We start from the raw sequence: 16,203 nt of genomic DNA, 5'->3' as shown, positions 1-16,203 counted from the left end.
GGCTGCATTTCCCTGGAAGAAAAAGTAAAATAATTCACTAGCAAGACCGCAAAACGAGCTGTGAAGAAGCAGTTGCTCACAAAGACTATTGTTGCCTTAGAATGTGACCTTTCTCTTACTCCAAAAGCAACAAAGGGAGACAAAGCTGGGATTCTCCACTGGCTGCAACTGCCCTGCAAATAGCTGCTCCATGGAAAGGGATTTTGTTTTGCTTTCCCCCTCTTCTTTCTTTTCTGCAGAGGTGTACAGCATTTCCAGATGTGTAGTTTCTTCGCCTTGAAGTTCTCTGTGTCTGTGACCGACGTGTTTTTAAATCAATGCTCTTGGCTTCTTGAGCCACGAGAAGTCATTTTAAGAGGAACAAAGTCAATATGGGTTTTCACCTTCACTCTGAAGCACTTTCCTGGTAGCAGCCCTCGGTGCCAACTCCCACTTCAAGCAACTCCTCTGGCATCTCATCCTCACTCCAGTTCTCACGGGCAGCCAGCAGAACCCCTTCTGCATTGCGTGGCTGTCTGCGGAGGTCCATGTGGAGGCAGGAGGGTCACGACGCTGTCAGGGGCTGGAGACTTCAATGTCTTCGTGGAAAGATAAATAGAGTGCAGCTAAATAGCACCATTTCAACAGGAACTGGAACACAACTGTATAGAGGATGGTATCACAGCCAATAAATGAAAGCAGGGGCTTTCAGAGCCAATTCCAATGTTGTCCCAAAGTAAGAAAAGCCCCAACAGTGTCTCTGAAATTAAGGAACCTGGAAATAGCCTGTAGTAAATTTCCACTCGTCTGCCCATACTTTAGAAAATGTTTTATTTTTTATTTTTTTTTGGAAATGATGCCACCATGGAACTTAAGACCTATGCACAGGTAGCTACCAGAAGATGCACATGAAGACACTGTGTTAAGTTTCTGTGATAACCCGTGTGGCTTATGGTCCATGTGCCTCGATGAGGAGAATTCCTGCAGCAGGTAGGACCTCTTTAGGACCAGTATAGTTTAGGTGTTCTGGACTTTACAGAAGACTGCTATCTGAGCATACTCAGAGAAACTTGGTCCTGCTCAGCAGTGCTGCGGAGGGAAGGAATATTAGTCAGTATTACGCACTGCATCATGATTCATCCGCACAAGGGGATTTAAATTGGTGTGTTTTGTGGGTACAGACGGGTCCGTCTTTCTGCCTTACCAGTCATATTATTCCCTTTCTTTTAATATACTTTAAATGGCATCAGCTTTAGAGATGTAAAAGCGTTACTTATCTCTGCAATATGAGCTTCCTGCATTTCTGGCCACGTTTTCTGCCTGCCTCTCACTTTGCATGCTGCTCACCATCCGTCTTCATTGACTTTCCCCCCACACCAACGCAGGATTAGAACACCACGGGAAATTAAACACACTGCATATAAATCATGTTTATTGTTGCCTCGGACACAGAAAGATAACAAGAATCAATAAGAAAGGCACGATGACTCACAGTTTTATTGGTATACTCAGTTTTTCATGAAGCTGAGTCTTCATAAAGAAAATGGTTTAATTGGACCACTGAGATACTGCAGAATTCATACATTCCATGCAATCCGGGCTATTTACCTTCTGAAACCTCAGTTTCTGATTTTTCCATCGCACTTACAATCAGGAGGGAAAGAACTTTTCATCTTTCAGAGAACCAGACGGATCTCTAACAGATGAGGAGGTTCTGTGAAGGCCCAGTCCACCTCAGCTGCCAAACCTGGAGCAGAGTGGTGGTGCTGAGGTCCCCAAACAGCCTTACCTGGGGAGGAAGCTGGCCGCCAAACCCACAGACACAACTGGTTGAATAAGGAACCCATCACAGTGGGACTACCATTTCTCATTGCCTAATTACAGGATGGATGGATCAGGAGAACCTTACCAGGCCTCTGACCGATCATGGGAGAAACCAAACTGCCAATACAAGGTTTTTGCAGCTGAGACTTTCTCCTCTCTGGTGGTGCTCCCAAAAAAAAGGTTCATCTGGTGGAGACAGCTGGACAGGTGATGAAATTCGTCCTGTGAGGAGGAGCACTGGTGCTGCCCTGTGCATCATGACTGGCTTTTCTCACAGTTACATGGCAATGGATGAAGAGGCGAGCAAGCAAGAGGTGGGCAGTGCCTGGAGAATGGGAGACCAGAGAGACACCAACTGAGGCAGCTCTGCAAAACAAGGACAAGTAATGCTTTATAAGACATTGAACGGATGATTGGAAGTGAGAGAGCTCACTGCTTTTTCTGCACAATGTGTGTGTCGTTGGAAATGCAGAAGGCTCTGAACCAGATGTGAAAGGAGCACACTGGCAGCTTCTGGAAGGGCTGCTGTCTGTGCTAAAAATGTTCCAGGTTATTAGTGGGTATATGTCAGCTGAAGCTACAACGGTGTCATTCAATGTCTATCTCAGCAGGGCTTCTCAGCAGATATTTGATCACAAAAGATGGTGACATGAGGTAAAACTTCTTTACTGTGAGGGTGACGGAGCAGTGGAACAGGCTGCCCAGAGAGGTGGTGGAGCCTCCTTCTCTGGAGATATTCACAACCCACCTGGAGGTGGTCCTGGGCACCCTGCTCTGGGTGACCCTGCTTGAGCAGGGGGGTTGGATCAGATGAACTCCAGAGGTCCCTGCCAAGCTCAACCAGTCTGTGATTCTGTGATATCCCAGCAGCATGTAAGGTTAAAATAAATTTATCTACAGAATTACTTTTGGCTCAACATGAATGTTCCACGCTTCTAACTTTTTATGTTCATTAAAGCTATTATGTTGGACCTAGTCCACAAACATAACCTTGTTTTCTACTTAGCTCAGGGAAAAGAGTTGTACAGCTTTATCCTCAATGCGTTCAAAGATGAGATTCAGCAGCTGGTCAGTTAGGAGAACATGTGCTGGAAAGCAGCAGTCAGCAAAGGAATAAAAACACAAGAACTTGGAGGCATTAGCTTTTATTCTATAGAAAAGAGTTTTACAGATTTTGGCCTATGCTTCACACAACAGATTATTAAAGTGCCCTGCAATGGTGGACTGGAAATAAAGCATCCAAATTAGTGAGATACCATCTTGCTGTTCTGGGGAGAAATGTTGTATATGACAGAGAATTTTCTACTGCTGTAACAAACCTATAAACAACTCTTTTGCCCGAGACATTTCAACTTTACATTTTTACATTTGATTTTTAGGTGTACTTGTAAGCCAAAATTGATAAGTCACTCCAAAGGCAAGTGCATCGTTTTCTTCTTAAGAATAGCAGAGCTCAGCAGGGGCTTTGCCAGGCTGTCTGACTGTGTTTTGAAAATGGCTTAAAATGGATTGAATGGCTCAAACTGCTCGAGATATACAACGTTTATTTAATGCCAGCAAGGCAAGCATACAGCTTTGTTAATCTGATCTCCATTCTTTCTTCTAAGAATCCATGAACATTGCCAAAGGAAAAGAAAAAAAAATAATCCCATAATGCAGGGACAAGTGAACATGGGATTCTGGGCTGTCAATCCAGCATACTAAGTAGCTAATTCAAAAAAAGGCAGGAATGTGTAAACAGAACAATTAAAGAAAACACCTACAACAAAAACATCAAAGGGATAGCAAACACACTTCACTGTAGTAAAATTGCTGCTCTTAGAGCAAATTACTTACACCGATATAACATCATTCTGCAGACAAAGTCATGTGCTACTTTATTGTCATGTTTACTTCTTTTGTTTAAGCATTTACAAAAGATTTTTTTTTTTTTTTATTTCACGTTAAGAACAAGTTTGTATCTGTAGGTCCAAATATCAACTACCAACACCAGTGGATTTTTTAATAAAAGACCTAATAGAACCAGGCCATTGAGTAAGCTGGGTAATTTTGCAGTTTTTTCTTGCCCTGTTTCCCATGGTCACCTTTAAAGTACAGTTAATAACTGGGGAGGGAGAGCAGGTGGCTAAAGCTTCTTTCTTCTCCCCATTCATGCCAAGCTGGCACAGTCTTTTTTATTTTATTTTTTTCTTATTTTCTTCTGTCTTTCTGTCTGGAATTACTTCAGGGCACTGGCATCGAGGGAAGAAATCAACACAGGGATGATTTAACACACCAAAAACAGCAACAACACCAGGTGCTCTCTAAGCACAGCTCTGAGTGCAGAGCTGTCAGTGGGAATGTGATTTTAAATTCAATTTTGACGTAAAGGAACACATGAAAGGAAATATACCTTTCAAACACAAGTGCATGGCGGGTATTAAAGTACCCAAAGTGATTTCTAGTGACATTAGAACAAACTAGTGAGACTCTGAAAAAAAATTTCCAATGGGAACGATAAGGGCAAACTGTAACAGAGCTTATAAATCAACTTGATTAATTTGCTGCAAGAAATATGTAAGGGCTGAGAGTGGCTGTGCTTATTTGATACTCCCTGCTCCAGTGTTGCTCTTATGCTCGGTTCTTCCAATTTCCCATCTCAAAGCAGACGCAATTCTGATGCGAACAGATGTCGAGCCCAACCTGCTCGATGTCATATTTGATGTAATTCATCCCTTTCTGGAACCTGACAACCATAGAAAGAAATAAATCTCAGTTCAAACTTTCTGCCTTGCATTTACAGTGTCCCGCCCTAGCAGCCTTCCAGGCTGTATGGTCTTTGCCTCTTGTCCCACACAGCCACTCCCCAGCTCCTTTAACCAGGTTTTGGTTACACAGTGAGTCAACGGCCTTAGGAAATCAGCGTAAACCATTACACGCTTACATCGTACACATGTATCACCAGACTTGTTTCACATCGAGTGCCAAAATCTGTGCTTAAATTTCCTTGGCACTGCAAGACTGACTCCATCAATATTTGTAAAGTGCTATGCACTTACTGGGTAAGAAAAACTCTGCACATGTAATTAGTAGTAATTGCTATTGTTTATCTTTAAACACTAATTAGCATTTAAATCTGAGCTCCTGAGTAATCTTGCATTCAATCTAGAGGGTTACTTTAGAACAGTGACAAGAAGAGAAAACAGAATACTACAGACAATAGTTTTACGGTAGAGTCACAAGTACTTAATTAGATCATAGGTTAAATTAAGAAATCTCAGGCTTGAAGTCTGTGGGAAATAAGAGTCTAGTCACATAGTGAAAATACATGCTGGATGAATCAGGATGATGTAGGTACTTCTGCCATGTCTTTGCTGAGTTGCACGTTGAGAAGGCACCCAGTCTGCTCTACAAAGCCTCCACTCAGTATAATGCCTCTCTTCCAATAACTATACAAATAAAGAAAATCTGTGTTGAATTTTGTTATGTTCAAAACCTTGCTTATGGACAAAGAAGAACTATACCCTATATATATATATATAAAAGAGCAAATACAATAATTTATTATTAGTATATCACAAATCTTCACAGTCTAATTCGGGAATCATTCGTCTATCTCTAATTATTACAGAAAAAAAAATAATGCAGATAGCATACTTAAATATAGAAAATGTTGCAGTAATAGTAATACTACAACTGAAATTGTAATGCACTCTTAGTTTCTACCCCTTTTCCTGGCATCGTGCTCTCCTTTAAACTGTTCTTCTGGGTCCTACAGGCAGTGATTTCATGCAGGCGTTGGTGTAGGGGGATGTTACAGCAAGCTGGAGTACTTTGCTGGGAGGAATATGACGCTTATGCTGATGATTTCCTCCTCCTTTCTTCTTTTCTCCTCCCTCTTCTTCCTTCAACTTAGGAACACAGATATTTGCTGACACACATTTACATCTTTGTCTTTATTATCAGTCTGCAGTTCCAGGTAACATCTGAATTTATGATATATGGTGCTCTTTACTATTTCCTTGTTTTCTTTATTACTCCTGAAACCAATCTTGTCCAGCTGCAGGCCTGCAGTCTCTCTTAGCTGGCCATTATGGAGCCGTTTATAGCTGCAGGATCTCCAGTGCCTGCCTGTGCCTCACCTCTTATCTTCCTGCACCTGCACATTTCTGCCTCGCATCCCACATCTCCGCTGCTCAGCGCCATCGTAGCAGCTCCCACGTTGCTGTGTGTGAATTCTGGCTGTTGCAAATCTCTCTCCCTGTCTAGAACAACCCCTTGTTACTGCTATCTACATAAAGCGATTGTGGTAGCACACAAATGAGATGCAGACACCTGGCCAATGAAAGGAATTGCTGGCCCAGCTAAACCAAGCAAAACAGCGCTGCAGCCAGGACGAGAAAAGCTCGGGCAGAGCAGGCCTGGCAATGGCGAGGCTGCCTTTCAGGGCTATGTGGTTACAAATTTGCCTGACAGCTTTCCAGACCCATCTCTCATGTGGTTTGCCCTCATGACCACATGGGGATTGCTGCCTGCTCGGCTGGGCCTGGGCGTGTGCTCATGCCCACGTTTCTGCCCCGCTCGCTGAGCACCAGCCCTCCGCATCCTATATTTGATCTGTGGCGTAAGGGCGGCCTGACTCTGTAAGCCAGGATCAGATTGCACTTGTACACCTGCTGTCTACACTTGATCCTGCTAATTTGCACCACGGCTGCAGCAAAACCACAAGATGCTGGGATGTAAGCGCCTCCGTCCTTCACTCACCATCCCCAGATCTCCTGTCCTTGTGTCTTTCTGACGAGCTGTCCCGTCCCATCACACTACAAGGGCAGCATTTTACAGCTCTGCCTGGCCTTCAGCCTGTCATCACTGAATCAGGCTGCTGGCCCGAATCGCACGAGCAGGAAGAGCCTGCTGGGGACACACAAGGCCCCATGCCTTCAGCTGGTAAATCCAGCACACGGCAGCAATTCGTGTGGAGGCAGGCTGCTCGCGGCATCCAGGGAGCACAGCAGAGGCAGCCCGGCTTCCCGAAAGGCCCCAACCATGCCTGGACGTGCCCAAGTTTCCATCAGTGTCTGAAGCTACAACAAACTCCACAACAAACCATTCCTCCAGGAGCTGGGAGAATAATCCAAGGCCCCGATGGACCAGGAGGGATCCCTCTGTGTCCAGAATGAGAGCCCCAAAGCCACGAGTGCTGATTTACACCTTTGAGGAAAATTTCTGTGCAAAAGGGAAGAGATTTCTGGATAGATGACTGCAGGGAGCCACGCTGTCAGGAAGGATCCTGTTCTCCTGACAGACAGGCAGGCTTTGATCCGTGGAAGAAACCGAGCTATGGTGCATGCCTGCTGCTTGCCTGGAGGACTGCCAGCCAGGGGTGTTTCTATATACATCAGCTGAGCAATTGTACCACACAGAATTGCCATGGGGATTATTATTATTATTATTTTTTAATTATGTAATAAAACAAGTCTCAGCAATCGTCACACAGAAGTTAAAATATTTTTATATATGCAGTTACGTGCATAAATCTCGACCTAGGGAAACCAGGCTGGGTTTGTACGTTTGTAGGCAAGTGTGGTGAACTCATGCGGAAAGTCACTGTCGGAAGCAGCCGATGGCTTGTGCTGCATTGCTTGGTTTCACCGCTGCCTCCAGCCAGGTGTGGTGTGGTGATTTGCAAATGAAACTATAACTAGCCTGATGTGATTTTTTTTTTTCCCCTTAAATAAACTGTCTTGTATACTTGAGCAATTTTTTTTTTTTGCAGTGAGACTTCTTGTATGGATCTGCTCTTTCAGACCCCATGAGAATGCTTCTCCAACCCTGTCTCAAGGACCTTAACCAAAATCCTGTAACAGCACCAGTGCTGCAGAGCTTTTAAGTCAACCACATACTTAAACCTCATCCTCTTGGTGGCTTCGTTTATGCTAACGATATCTTTTTTTCACAGAGGGTTTGTCCCCGAGGTGAAGAGGGTTTGTAGTGTGGGGAAATACTGCAGCTTGCGCTTTGCTGATAAACCAATCTGCATAAGCACAGTGTTGGTGAACTAGACCGAGGAACAGTTTTACCAAAGTTAAGCTGTGATTTAACTTTTCAGCTGTGGGGCTGCTTTAGTGGATGGTATTTGCTGAAGTTAAAAGTCACCAGAAGTCTGTACTGGTTTGTCTTACATGGAAGCTGTCCCAGGCAGCGCAGCAGCCAATGCTTTTTGGCAACGGCTCCTTTGAGCATTCAGTTTTCAGAGCTAAATCATGGAAGCTCCTGGTGATAAATAGCAACCCATTCACTTCTTCTCCCTCTGTGCCAGAGAAGCTGTGCTTGTGGGCGTGCTGCTCGGCAGGTATCACCCAACAGGCAGGTACGTCGGCAGCCGATCAGTGCTCCTCCAGATCCATCCTGATGGCTGTGAAGTAGCAGCTGCCAATATGTAAGGGAGAAGGCATGTTAGGAATGGATTTGGCCAATTAATAACGTGCTTTGTGTTCAAGCTTCTGTGTAATTGAGAATGTATGTCCTTTCACTTGCTCATTGTGTGTTCAGAGGGCTCTTAAAAAGCTTTGTGCAGGCTGGGAGACTGGCCATGCTGGCCAGAAAGGTTTCCTCTTTTCCCCATTCAGGGATCTCTAGGACGTCATCTAACCCAGCAGCTTGCCCAGGTTGTGAGAAAGTCACACAGTGCCATGCCTGTGGCTCTCATCATCTGTTTAACCACAGCAATGCTGAGAGGCAAATTACTTTCCACTGGAAGTCAGTAAGCCTATAGAAGTAACTTAAACAAAGTGCTAAATAAAACCCACCTTCTCTTAATATGGTCTGTTGCTGCCTTGACACCTTTTTCCAGAAACTGCTACAGACTGCTGAGACCAAAGATGAAACAACATAAATTAAAATAAAATAAATAAAATCTGAAAACTGTGATTCTCTAATGTGGAAGTAAGTAATTCTCGTATTGAGAATCCATGTCTTGCTATCTGAAAAAGACTACAGAATGGACTGTTTTTTCCCATTGTAGACATTACAAAAACAGAGGGACCAACCACCTAACTATCTAATTGAGCAGCACAAGCATGTGGTCACCATAGTGTCGGGCCAGAAGAAAATGCTCTTCTGGCACTTTTGCCAGAGCTCTGAGAAGCAGCCACTATGGACACCAAGACACACGATCCCTGTCCCATGACTTTCCCTCCAAGTCCAGGGGCAGGCATCCAAAACTCCTCTGAATCTTTGGTCTGTTGTTTCCCAGAGAATGAAAAAGGCAAAGACAAGCATTGTAGGAGATGCTTGTGTGGTCTCACTTCATGGTCAGACAACCTCTTTAGTCCTTGCCAAATGAAGACGTGTCAGGGAAAAGACCCTGAAATGCAGAAGAAATCACACCTCATACCCCAGTGTTGGCTTTTCAGGTGCTTGAATTTTGACCTGTTTGCACACACTCGCACAGTTAGAAAGTACATTTGCTTTTCCTTTAGCAATCTTACAGGGCTCCTTGAATATTTTCTTGTACACTCTGTGCACTCTGTGAATTTAGTACGCCTCTCTGTTTAAACATGTCATACTGCTCCCCATAGTAATTAAGCGCTTGCCTAATGAAGTCCAAAAATTAATCTGTGACAAAACACCGTAGGCAGGAGAACAGCCCTAGACACTAGAAGCTTAAGCAAATATAGACCACAAGGTCTGGAAGAAATGAGGGCAAGGTGTTGCAAGGTATTTTGCAACTTAACACTGTACATGGTTGTAGGCAATTACTTATTAAAGTGCCTGTAAAAAGCAGGGAAGTAAACATGTTTGACATTAATTTCACTAGCCTCTCTTGGCCTAGGTCAACATTTCTTACATGATTGCTTTATGACTGTGGAACTCTGTTACCTTTGAGCAAGTAAGAACAAAATGTTTGGCATGTCCCATATTATCTGAGGATGCTTTCAGGCCACGTCAGGAGATGAGAGGCTCACATCCCCATGAGCTGTGACAGGGAGCAATATGCCTGGCAGGAGGTTTCAGCTGTCCGAGGAGGACAGTGATCGTTTGTTTCAGGACATGAGGAAGCGGAGCCTCATGAGGTGATTATGAACACTCCCCAACAGTCTCTTAATCCTACAGGACAAAGTAATACTACTTTCTGAGGCTAATGTGGCTCTTTCAAATGATGCAATCAAGTGGATATTTGTATTCCAGTCCATTCTAGACCATTCTAAAAAAAATAGGTAATGTTTCAGATGTGTTCCTGGTAGCATGGTTTACCCATTGTGTCTAATAGTGGACTTGCCAGCACCAAACACCAGGCTGCGGTAGCCAATCTCTATCATTTTCTGATTCAGACATTGGAGATTTGAGGCAGGTTCCTCAGGCAGAGGTTCTGGGATCATTGGTATTGTTCTGTCCACAGGGAAAATATGAGCAATTCAGGCAATGGCAGTTATCCTGCTCTGAAAAGCCCACTAGGTAGCCACGTATTCAATCTTCCACATCTGTACTGCATCTGCCCTTCCTGCTTTATCTCCTGCTTAGCACTGTAGTGTCTTTGTGCAATGTGTCTGTGCACTGCTCCCCAATAAGGATACATGACTTGCAGACAAAGATCTATGCTTTTTTATACTTCTTCTTTTTTTTTTTTCTTTTTTTTTTTTTTTTCCACACATCAGTAAGCACAAAAAACTGAGTATTTTGCTAGATCAGCAAAGTGCAGACTTCGGGGGGATTAAAATAGTCTCTAGCTTTGGGCTAGTGAAGAAAGGCAAACCACTCTTTCCCAGAGGGAAATAGGCTGTTTTACTGGATCCTGTAGGAAACCTACAATGCTCCTCCCAGGATAACATAGCCCACAAGTTCCAAGCAGCACAGCATGCACATGGGTATTATGACCTGGGATAAATTCCAAAAAGCAGCATGGGATTTAAAAAAAAAAAAAAAAAAAAAAAGACTTTGCACTTCCCAACTTGCAGGACAAACCAAAGTGTGTACATAAGCAAGTAGGAGAATGGTGCAGTTAGGGAGCATACACCATCTAATCCCTTCAACACAAGCACGTCTGTCAACAGGCTTTTTCATGTCAGGTATAAAACACATACCTATGCCTCTACTTGACAGTGCCGCAAAATTTAATATATGGGATTTTGACAGGTTTTTTAGAGTCTATGGGAGGAACGATACACAAGGTAAATAGTTATGCATTGCAAAGATTGATGAATATTCTCTATCTTATGTGACCCAGCTTTACCTCTTCAACTTGCTTACCTGTGCCAAGACTCAGTAATTTAACTGATTTTCATGACATTTGTCTCCTTTTAGTGTAAAAGTTTAGAGCAAGAACCAAATCTTTTCATGTTTTTATATAGAACCATCATGCTGGAGACTCTGCTAGTCCTCTTCCATAACACAGTTTGAAGAAGAAGATCGTCAAGGGAGCAGATGGCTGAAAAATATAGGCCCAGCCTTTATCTTCTTTCCCAACCATGCAAGCACCCATCTGTTACTAAAGAGAAAAGCCTTTGCAGTTGTTCTGGACAGGCTAGTTCACATCGACATAAAAGATACTATTGGAGCCTATCAAGATAAAAAAAGTAAGTTGTTGAATCTCTGTTAAAGCCTGCACAGATAACACTGAGGATCCAATAGAAATGTCTGAATTGCTGAAGAATATGCAGAGGAAGAAAGGCTGTAGGATCTCTTATTCAAAGGAGAACCTAAAGTTTAAGTGTGCTGTGCCTCTAGGTACATGCTGAACCATGGCGCACAAGGAGATGGAAGGGCAAATGAAGGAAGAAAAAAAAGAGAGAGAGAAAGAGAAAATAGAACTTAATCTTGAGTAGGTATAAGCACAGATAGGAATAAACTGCTCTTTTTTCATGGCAAGGAAAGGAGTGGTTTATCTGAGCAAAACCCATAGCACTGTCTAGGATGTGGCACCAACCCAGACAGTTCCAAAGGCCTGAAAGTATAAGTGAGATACTAAACAAGGATTCATTAAAAAGATGGAGAAAAGCATCTTTATGCTATTCCCCCTTTATTTACTGATATTGTTGCACATATACATAAGAGCCACACTTAGCAATTTCTGAAGTTAGGAGTTTAATCAGGTTTTTCAACTACATTAAAATTACAAGTCTATGCACGGTTGAATCATTGTTTCAGCAGGTTCCTTGCATTAACAGATTTAAACAGAAATTAAGAAGGATTTTATACGACCTTTTCAGTCAAAAATCTCCTTACCACTGGAAATTCCAATCTGGAGGTCATCTACTAGTGGTTTAGCAAAGAGTGCCAAGGGGAACTGTTGAAGTCTGCTCTTCAAGCATTTGTCTGTTTATATGCATTTCACTTCTGGTATGCACAAATCCTGGATTCTTGACTAGAAGCTCCTGGCCAACAGTGAAACTTGAGGCTGTGCCTGGCTCCTTGTGCTGTTATGCTCTGCTTGCAAAGAGTGAAATTTGCCCCAAAACTTTTTGTCTACTGTATTTAGGTAGAATCACAAAATAGTAATAGTTGAGGCTGGAAGGGACCCCATCAGATGGTACAGTTCAAGCCCCACTGTGCTCAAAGCTGGATCAACTACAGGAGGTTGCTCAAGGCCTTACCCAGCTGGGTTTTGAGGATCTCCAAGGCTGAAGACTCCACAAACCCTCTGGGAAACCTACATCAGTGTTTGACTACTGTCACTGTCAAATGGGTATTTCTTATATGTACGTGGAATTTTCTGTCTTTCAACTTGTGCTCCTTGCCTCTTGTCCTTTGACTGGGCAGCACTGAAAAGATGCTGGTTCTGTTGTCCCCAATCCCCAATCTGGGGGTTGGTCTATTCTCCCAAGTGCCTGGTGACAGGATGAGGGGGAATGGGTTAAGTTGCGCCAGGGGAGGTTTAGGTTGGATATTAGGAAGAACTTCTTTACTGAGAGGGTTGTTAGGCATTGGAAGGGGCTGCCCAGGGAAGTGGTGGAGTCACCATCTCTGGAGGTCTTTAGAAGACGTTTAGATGTAGAGCTTACTGATATGGTTTAGTGAAGGACTGGTTAGTGTTAGGTCACAGGTTGGACTCAGTGATATTGAAGGTCTCTTCCAACCTAGATGATTCTGTGATTCTGTAAACATTATTGACATTTTTCCTCACAGGCACGGCAGGAACGAGCTTCCGGCAGCGCCGGGCACCTCCCCTCCCGCACAGCCTCGTCCCCATCCAGAAATGTCTCCTCCGAAGCACTGCGCCATTGTGGCACACAAGGAGCACAGCGTCCATGGGCTCCATCACCCAAATTTCTCTCTGCAGACGGCCCTGGGGGCTCCCACAGGCCGTGCAAAGGGAGCCCGAGGAGCTCTGGCACTCGGGCAATACCAGGGTTGTGGGGGGCTGTGGCGGGGCGGGGGCACGGGTGACAGCACAGAGGACATGTCACAATGGGGGGACTGTATTTAAGGCAGCCATGGGCAGCGCTGCTTCACTTTGTCCTGAGCCATTGGCGAGGTGAGTGAAGCAGCAGGGGGAAGGCTGGGCTGGGCCAGGGCCAGGGCACAAACACCAGCCCCCCGAGGGCTGCTAAGCCTGAAGCAAGGGCCCAGCCATTCAGGGCAGGGCTCGTGGCTGTCACTGCTAGCTCTGGTCGCAGTCGCTGCTGCCTCCCAGCTCCCTCACCCCCTCTCCTACCTGACCCCAGGAGTCTGTAGCTCCTGCCCCGGCTCCCTCAGCCACCAGCCAGCTCCCACCCAGCTGACCCCCTTCTCTCTCAATTCTTGCAGACCATGGTTTCGGAAATTTTCTTCGCGTTGACTTTCCTGAGCTTAATTCAGGGCCCACAGAAAGTCGGCGATGATCTGGACGTGGCTACAACCGCGCGCATGCAGCAGCGTGCGGAGGAGCTGCAGGCTCGGATGATGCAGCTGCTGATGGAAATTGAGCAGAAGGACCAGGAGCACGGCTGGGCGCGTGTGGGAACCCTGCTCCTGTCGCTGCTGCAGCACTGGCACTTCTGGGTCCTGACTGGAGCGATTGTCCTGTTCTTTGTGCTCTGCTGCATCCTCATGAAATTCTGCCGTAAGCGGCGCAGCAGAACCAAGAGAGGCGTCTCCGGAAGGAAGGACAACGACGACTCCGAGGAAGACCCCAGTGACATTCTGGATGCCCGGAGATTCGTCAGCGAGTACCTGCAGCAGCCGGTGAGGAACCTGGGAGGAACGTGCAAGGTTGTGGAGGAACTGGTGAACAACCTGCTCGCTGCCTGCCAGGGCCTCCCCAGGAGCGAGTTCATGCCACGGCTGCAGCCAGCCATTGCGGTGGGCAGCGCCTCCGGTCCCACTGGGCGTGACACCATCTACCGCCTGCTCGTGCCCCTGAACCCACCGCCCGGGCACACCTTCCACCTGGAGCTGGGCACCGAAGGGGAGAGGCTGGCGAGGAATTCATGCCTTCGCGTTGAGCTGCAGTGCATGTGCACACGGGAGCAGATGCTGGGTGACGTGCTGTGCTTCCTGCACCATCCTGAGCACGAGCTGAAGAACCAGGACCCAAACCTCCTGGACACCCTCTGCTGTGGCTCCTATTTGGATGTGCGGAAGACGGCAAAGTGGTTCCAGGGGCTGGTGGCAGAAGCCTGGGGGGCCATGCCTCAGTCAGCCCAGCTGCAGCTAACAATGCTGCCCGCCACCCGCTTCTGCAAGTTCATGCTGACCAACGCCTCCAATGAAAGCCTCTCTGTCGAGCTCATGCTTGGGGTGAAGGAGGACGACTCGGACACCTACCTGACCTTCAAGTAGTCAGAGGCCAGCATTCGCAGCAGCACGAGGTGGCCCCAGAGCTGCGCTGTGCCAGAGATGCTGCTCTTCAGGAAACACCTCAGCATGCTCGGCACACCTTCCACCTCAGACATCTGCAGCTCTGTGTCTGTGCCCTGGTAGGCACTAACTTTGCCACCTGTGCCTCGATGACCGCTGTCACCCACCTCCTGACCTGAGCACCATCCTCGTGGCAAGCACGCACAGGAGGGATTTCACCAGCGATGCTTTCGGTGGCTGCGAAGCTGAAGGAGTGACACCCTGCTTGCCACATGCCCCAGCGCTGAGCACGCTGCCCATGGAAACGATGCTGCTCAGCTGGGAATTGCTCCTCCATGGCGTCTCTGCAGCAAAACCACCCCTGGGGGAGGCAGACCCCGTGCAGCTGAAGACACCGCTGCAGGGAAGCTTAAAGCAGAGACTCCTCTTTCCACCTAGACAGTGACCATCTGGGCTCCTGGGGAGTGTCCACTCACTCCAGGAGCTCCGAGCTCTGCAAAAATTGCAATATATATTGCAATTTTTATTATATTGTTTATATATTGTTTATTATTTATTGTAATATATATTGTTTATTTGAACAAACGCTTTGTCAGTGAGTGTCTGTACCACACCGGGTCAGGAAATGCCATAGCCACGGGGAGCATTTAGCTGAGGAGCTGATTCCATGGGCTCCAATTGCACTCCTTCTGGAGCTACAGTTCTGCTGCCTGTCCTGGTACCTCTAGCAGGGCTAAGAGAACAGCTCAGTACCCTCCTCAGCGCCACGTGTTGCCAGTGTGCTGTATGGAGTCTGAATGGGGGATTTGTGCAACGTGAGGCGAACCATGCCCTGGGAGCCCGACGGCTCCCATCACAGTCCAAACGCTTCTTAAAGTCCTGTCCCAGTGTGTGACCACCCTCTCGGTGAAGAACCTCTTCCTGATGTCCAGCCCGAACCTCCCCTGCCTCAGCTTGACCCCATTCCCTTGGGTCCTGTCACTGGTCGCTAAAGAGAAGAGATCTCACTAAAGAGAAGAGATCTGCCCCTCCGCTCCCCGTCATGAGGAAGCTGTAGGTCACAATGAGGCCCCACATCAGCCTCCTCCAGGCTGAACAGGCCCAGTGCCCTCGTACGTCTTCCCCTCTGGGCCCTTCACCATCCTGTAGCCCTCCTCTGGACACTCTCCAACAGTTTCATGTCCTTCATGTCCTTTTTGTGCTGTGGTGCCCAGAACCGCGCACAGTGCTTGAGGTGAGGCCGCACAGCACAGAGCAGGGCGGGACAATCCTTTGACTTCTCTTGATGGATGGGATGGGTGATCTTATCAAAAAAACAAAACCAAGTTTGTTAAACAGGACCCACCCTGAACCCATGTTGGTTGGGACCTATGACTGCACTGTCCCCCAGCTGTGCACCATATAACTCCCAGGATAATGTTCTCCATAATTTGACCAGGCACTGAGGTGAGACTGACAGGCCTGTAGTTGCCAGGGTCTTCGTTCTTGCCCTCCTAGAAAACTGGCACAACATTTGCCAGCTTCCAGTCAACTGGGACCTCTCCAGATTCCCAAGACTGTTGAAAAATAATTGCGGGAGGTCCCATGCATAGGGAACACAGGGTTATGACAGACTGTTGCTGGGTGCTCCTGCATGCAGGACAC

At 46.3% G+C, this 16,203-nt stretch overlaps 1 protein-coding gene across 1 annotated transcript; it reads left to right on the top strand.

Moving 5' to 3' along the window:
• Positions 1-12,158: 12,158 nt before the first annotated feature.
• Positions 12,159-15,052, top strand: LOC137853088 (inositol 1,4,5-trisphosphate receptor-interacting protein-like 1). The gene is made up of 2 exons (XM_068675121.1): positions 12,159-12,466; positions 12,907-15,052. Exon 2 carries the CDS (start codon positions 13,531-13,533, stop codon positions 14,539-14,541), a length of 1,011 nt encoding a protein of 336 aa, XP_068531222.1. The 5' UTR covers positions 12,159-12,466; positions 12,907-13,530; the 3' UTR covers positions 14,542-15,052.
• Positions 15,053-16,203: the final 1,151 nt, after the last annotated feature.

This window comes from Anas acuta, chromosome 3 (assembly GCF_963932015.1).
Source record: "Anas acuta chromosome 3, bAnaAcu1.1, whole genome shotgun sequence".
In the NCBI taxonomy this organism is placed as follows: domain Eukaryota; kingdom Metazoa; phylum Chordata; class Aves; order Anseriformes; family Anatidae; genus Anas; species Anas acuta.
This window is presented reverse-complemented; position numbering and strand designations above follow the sequence as displayed.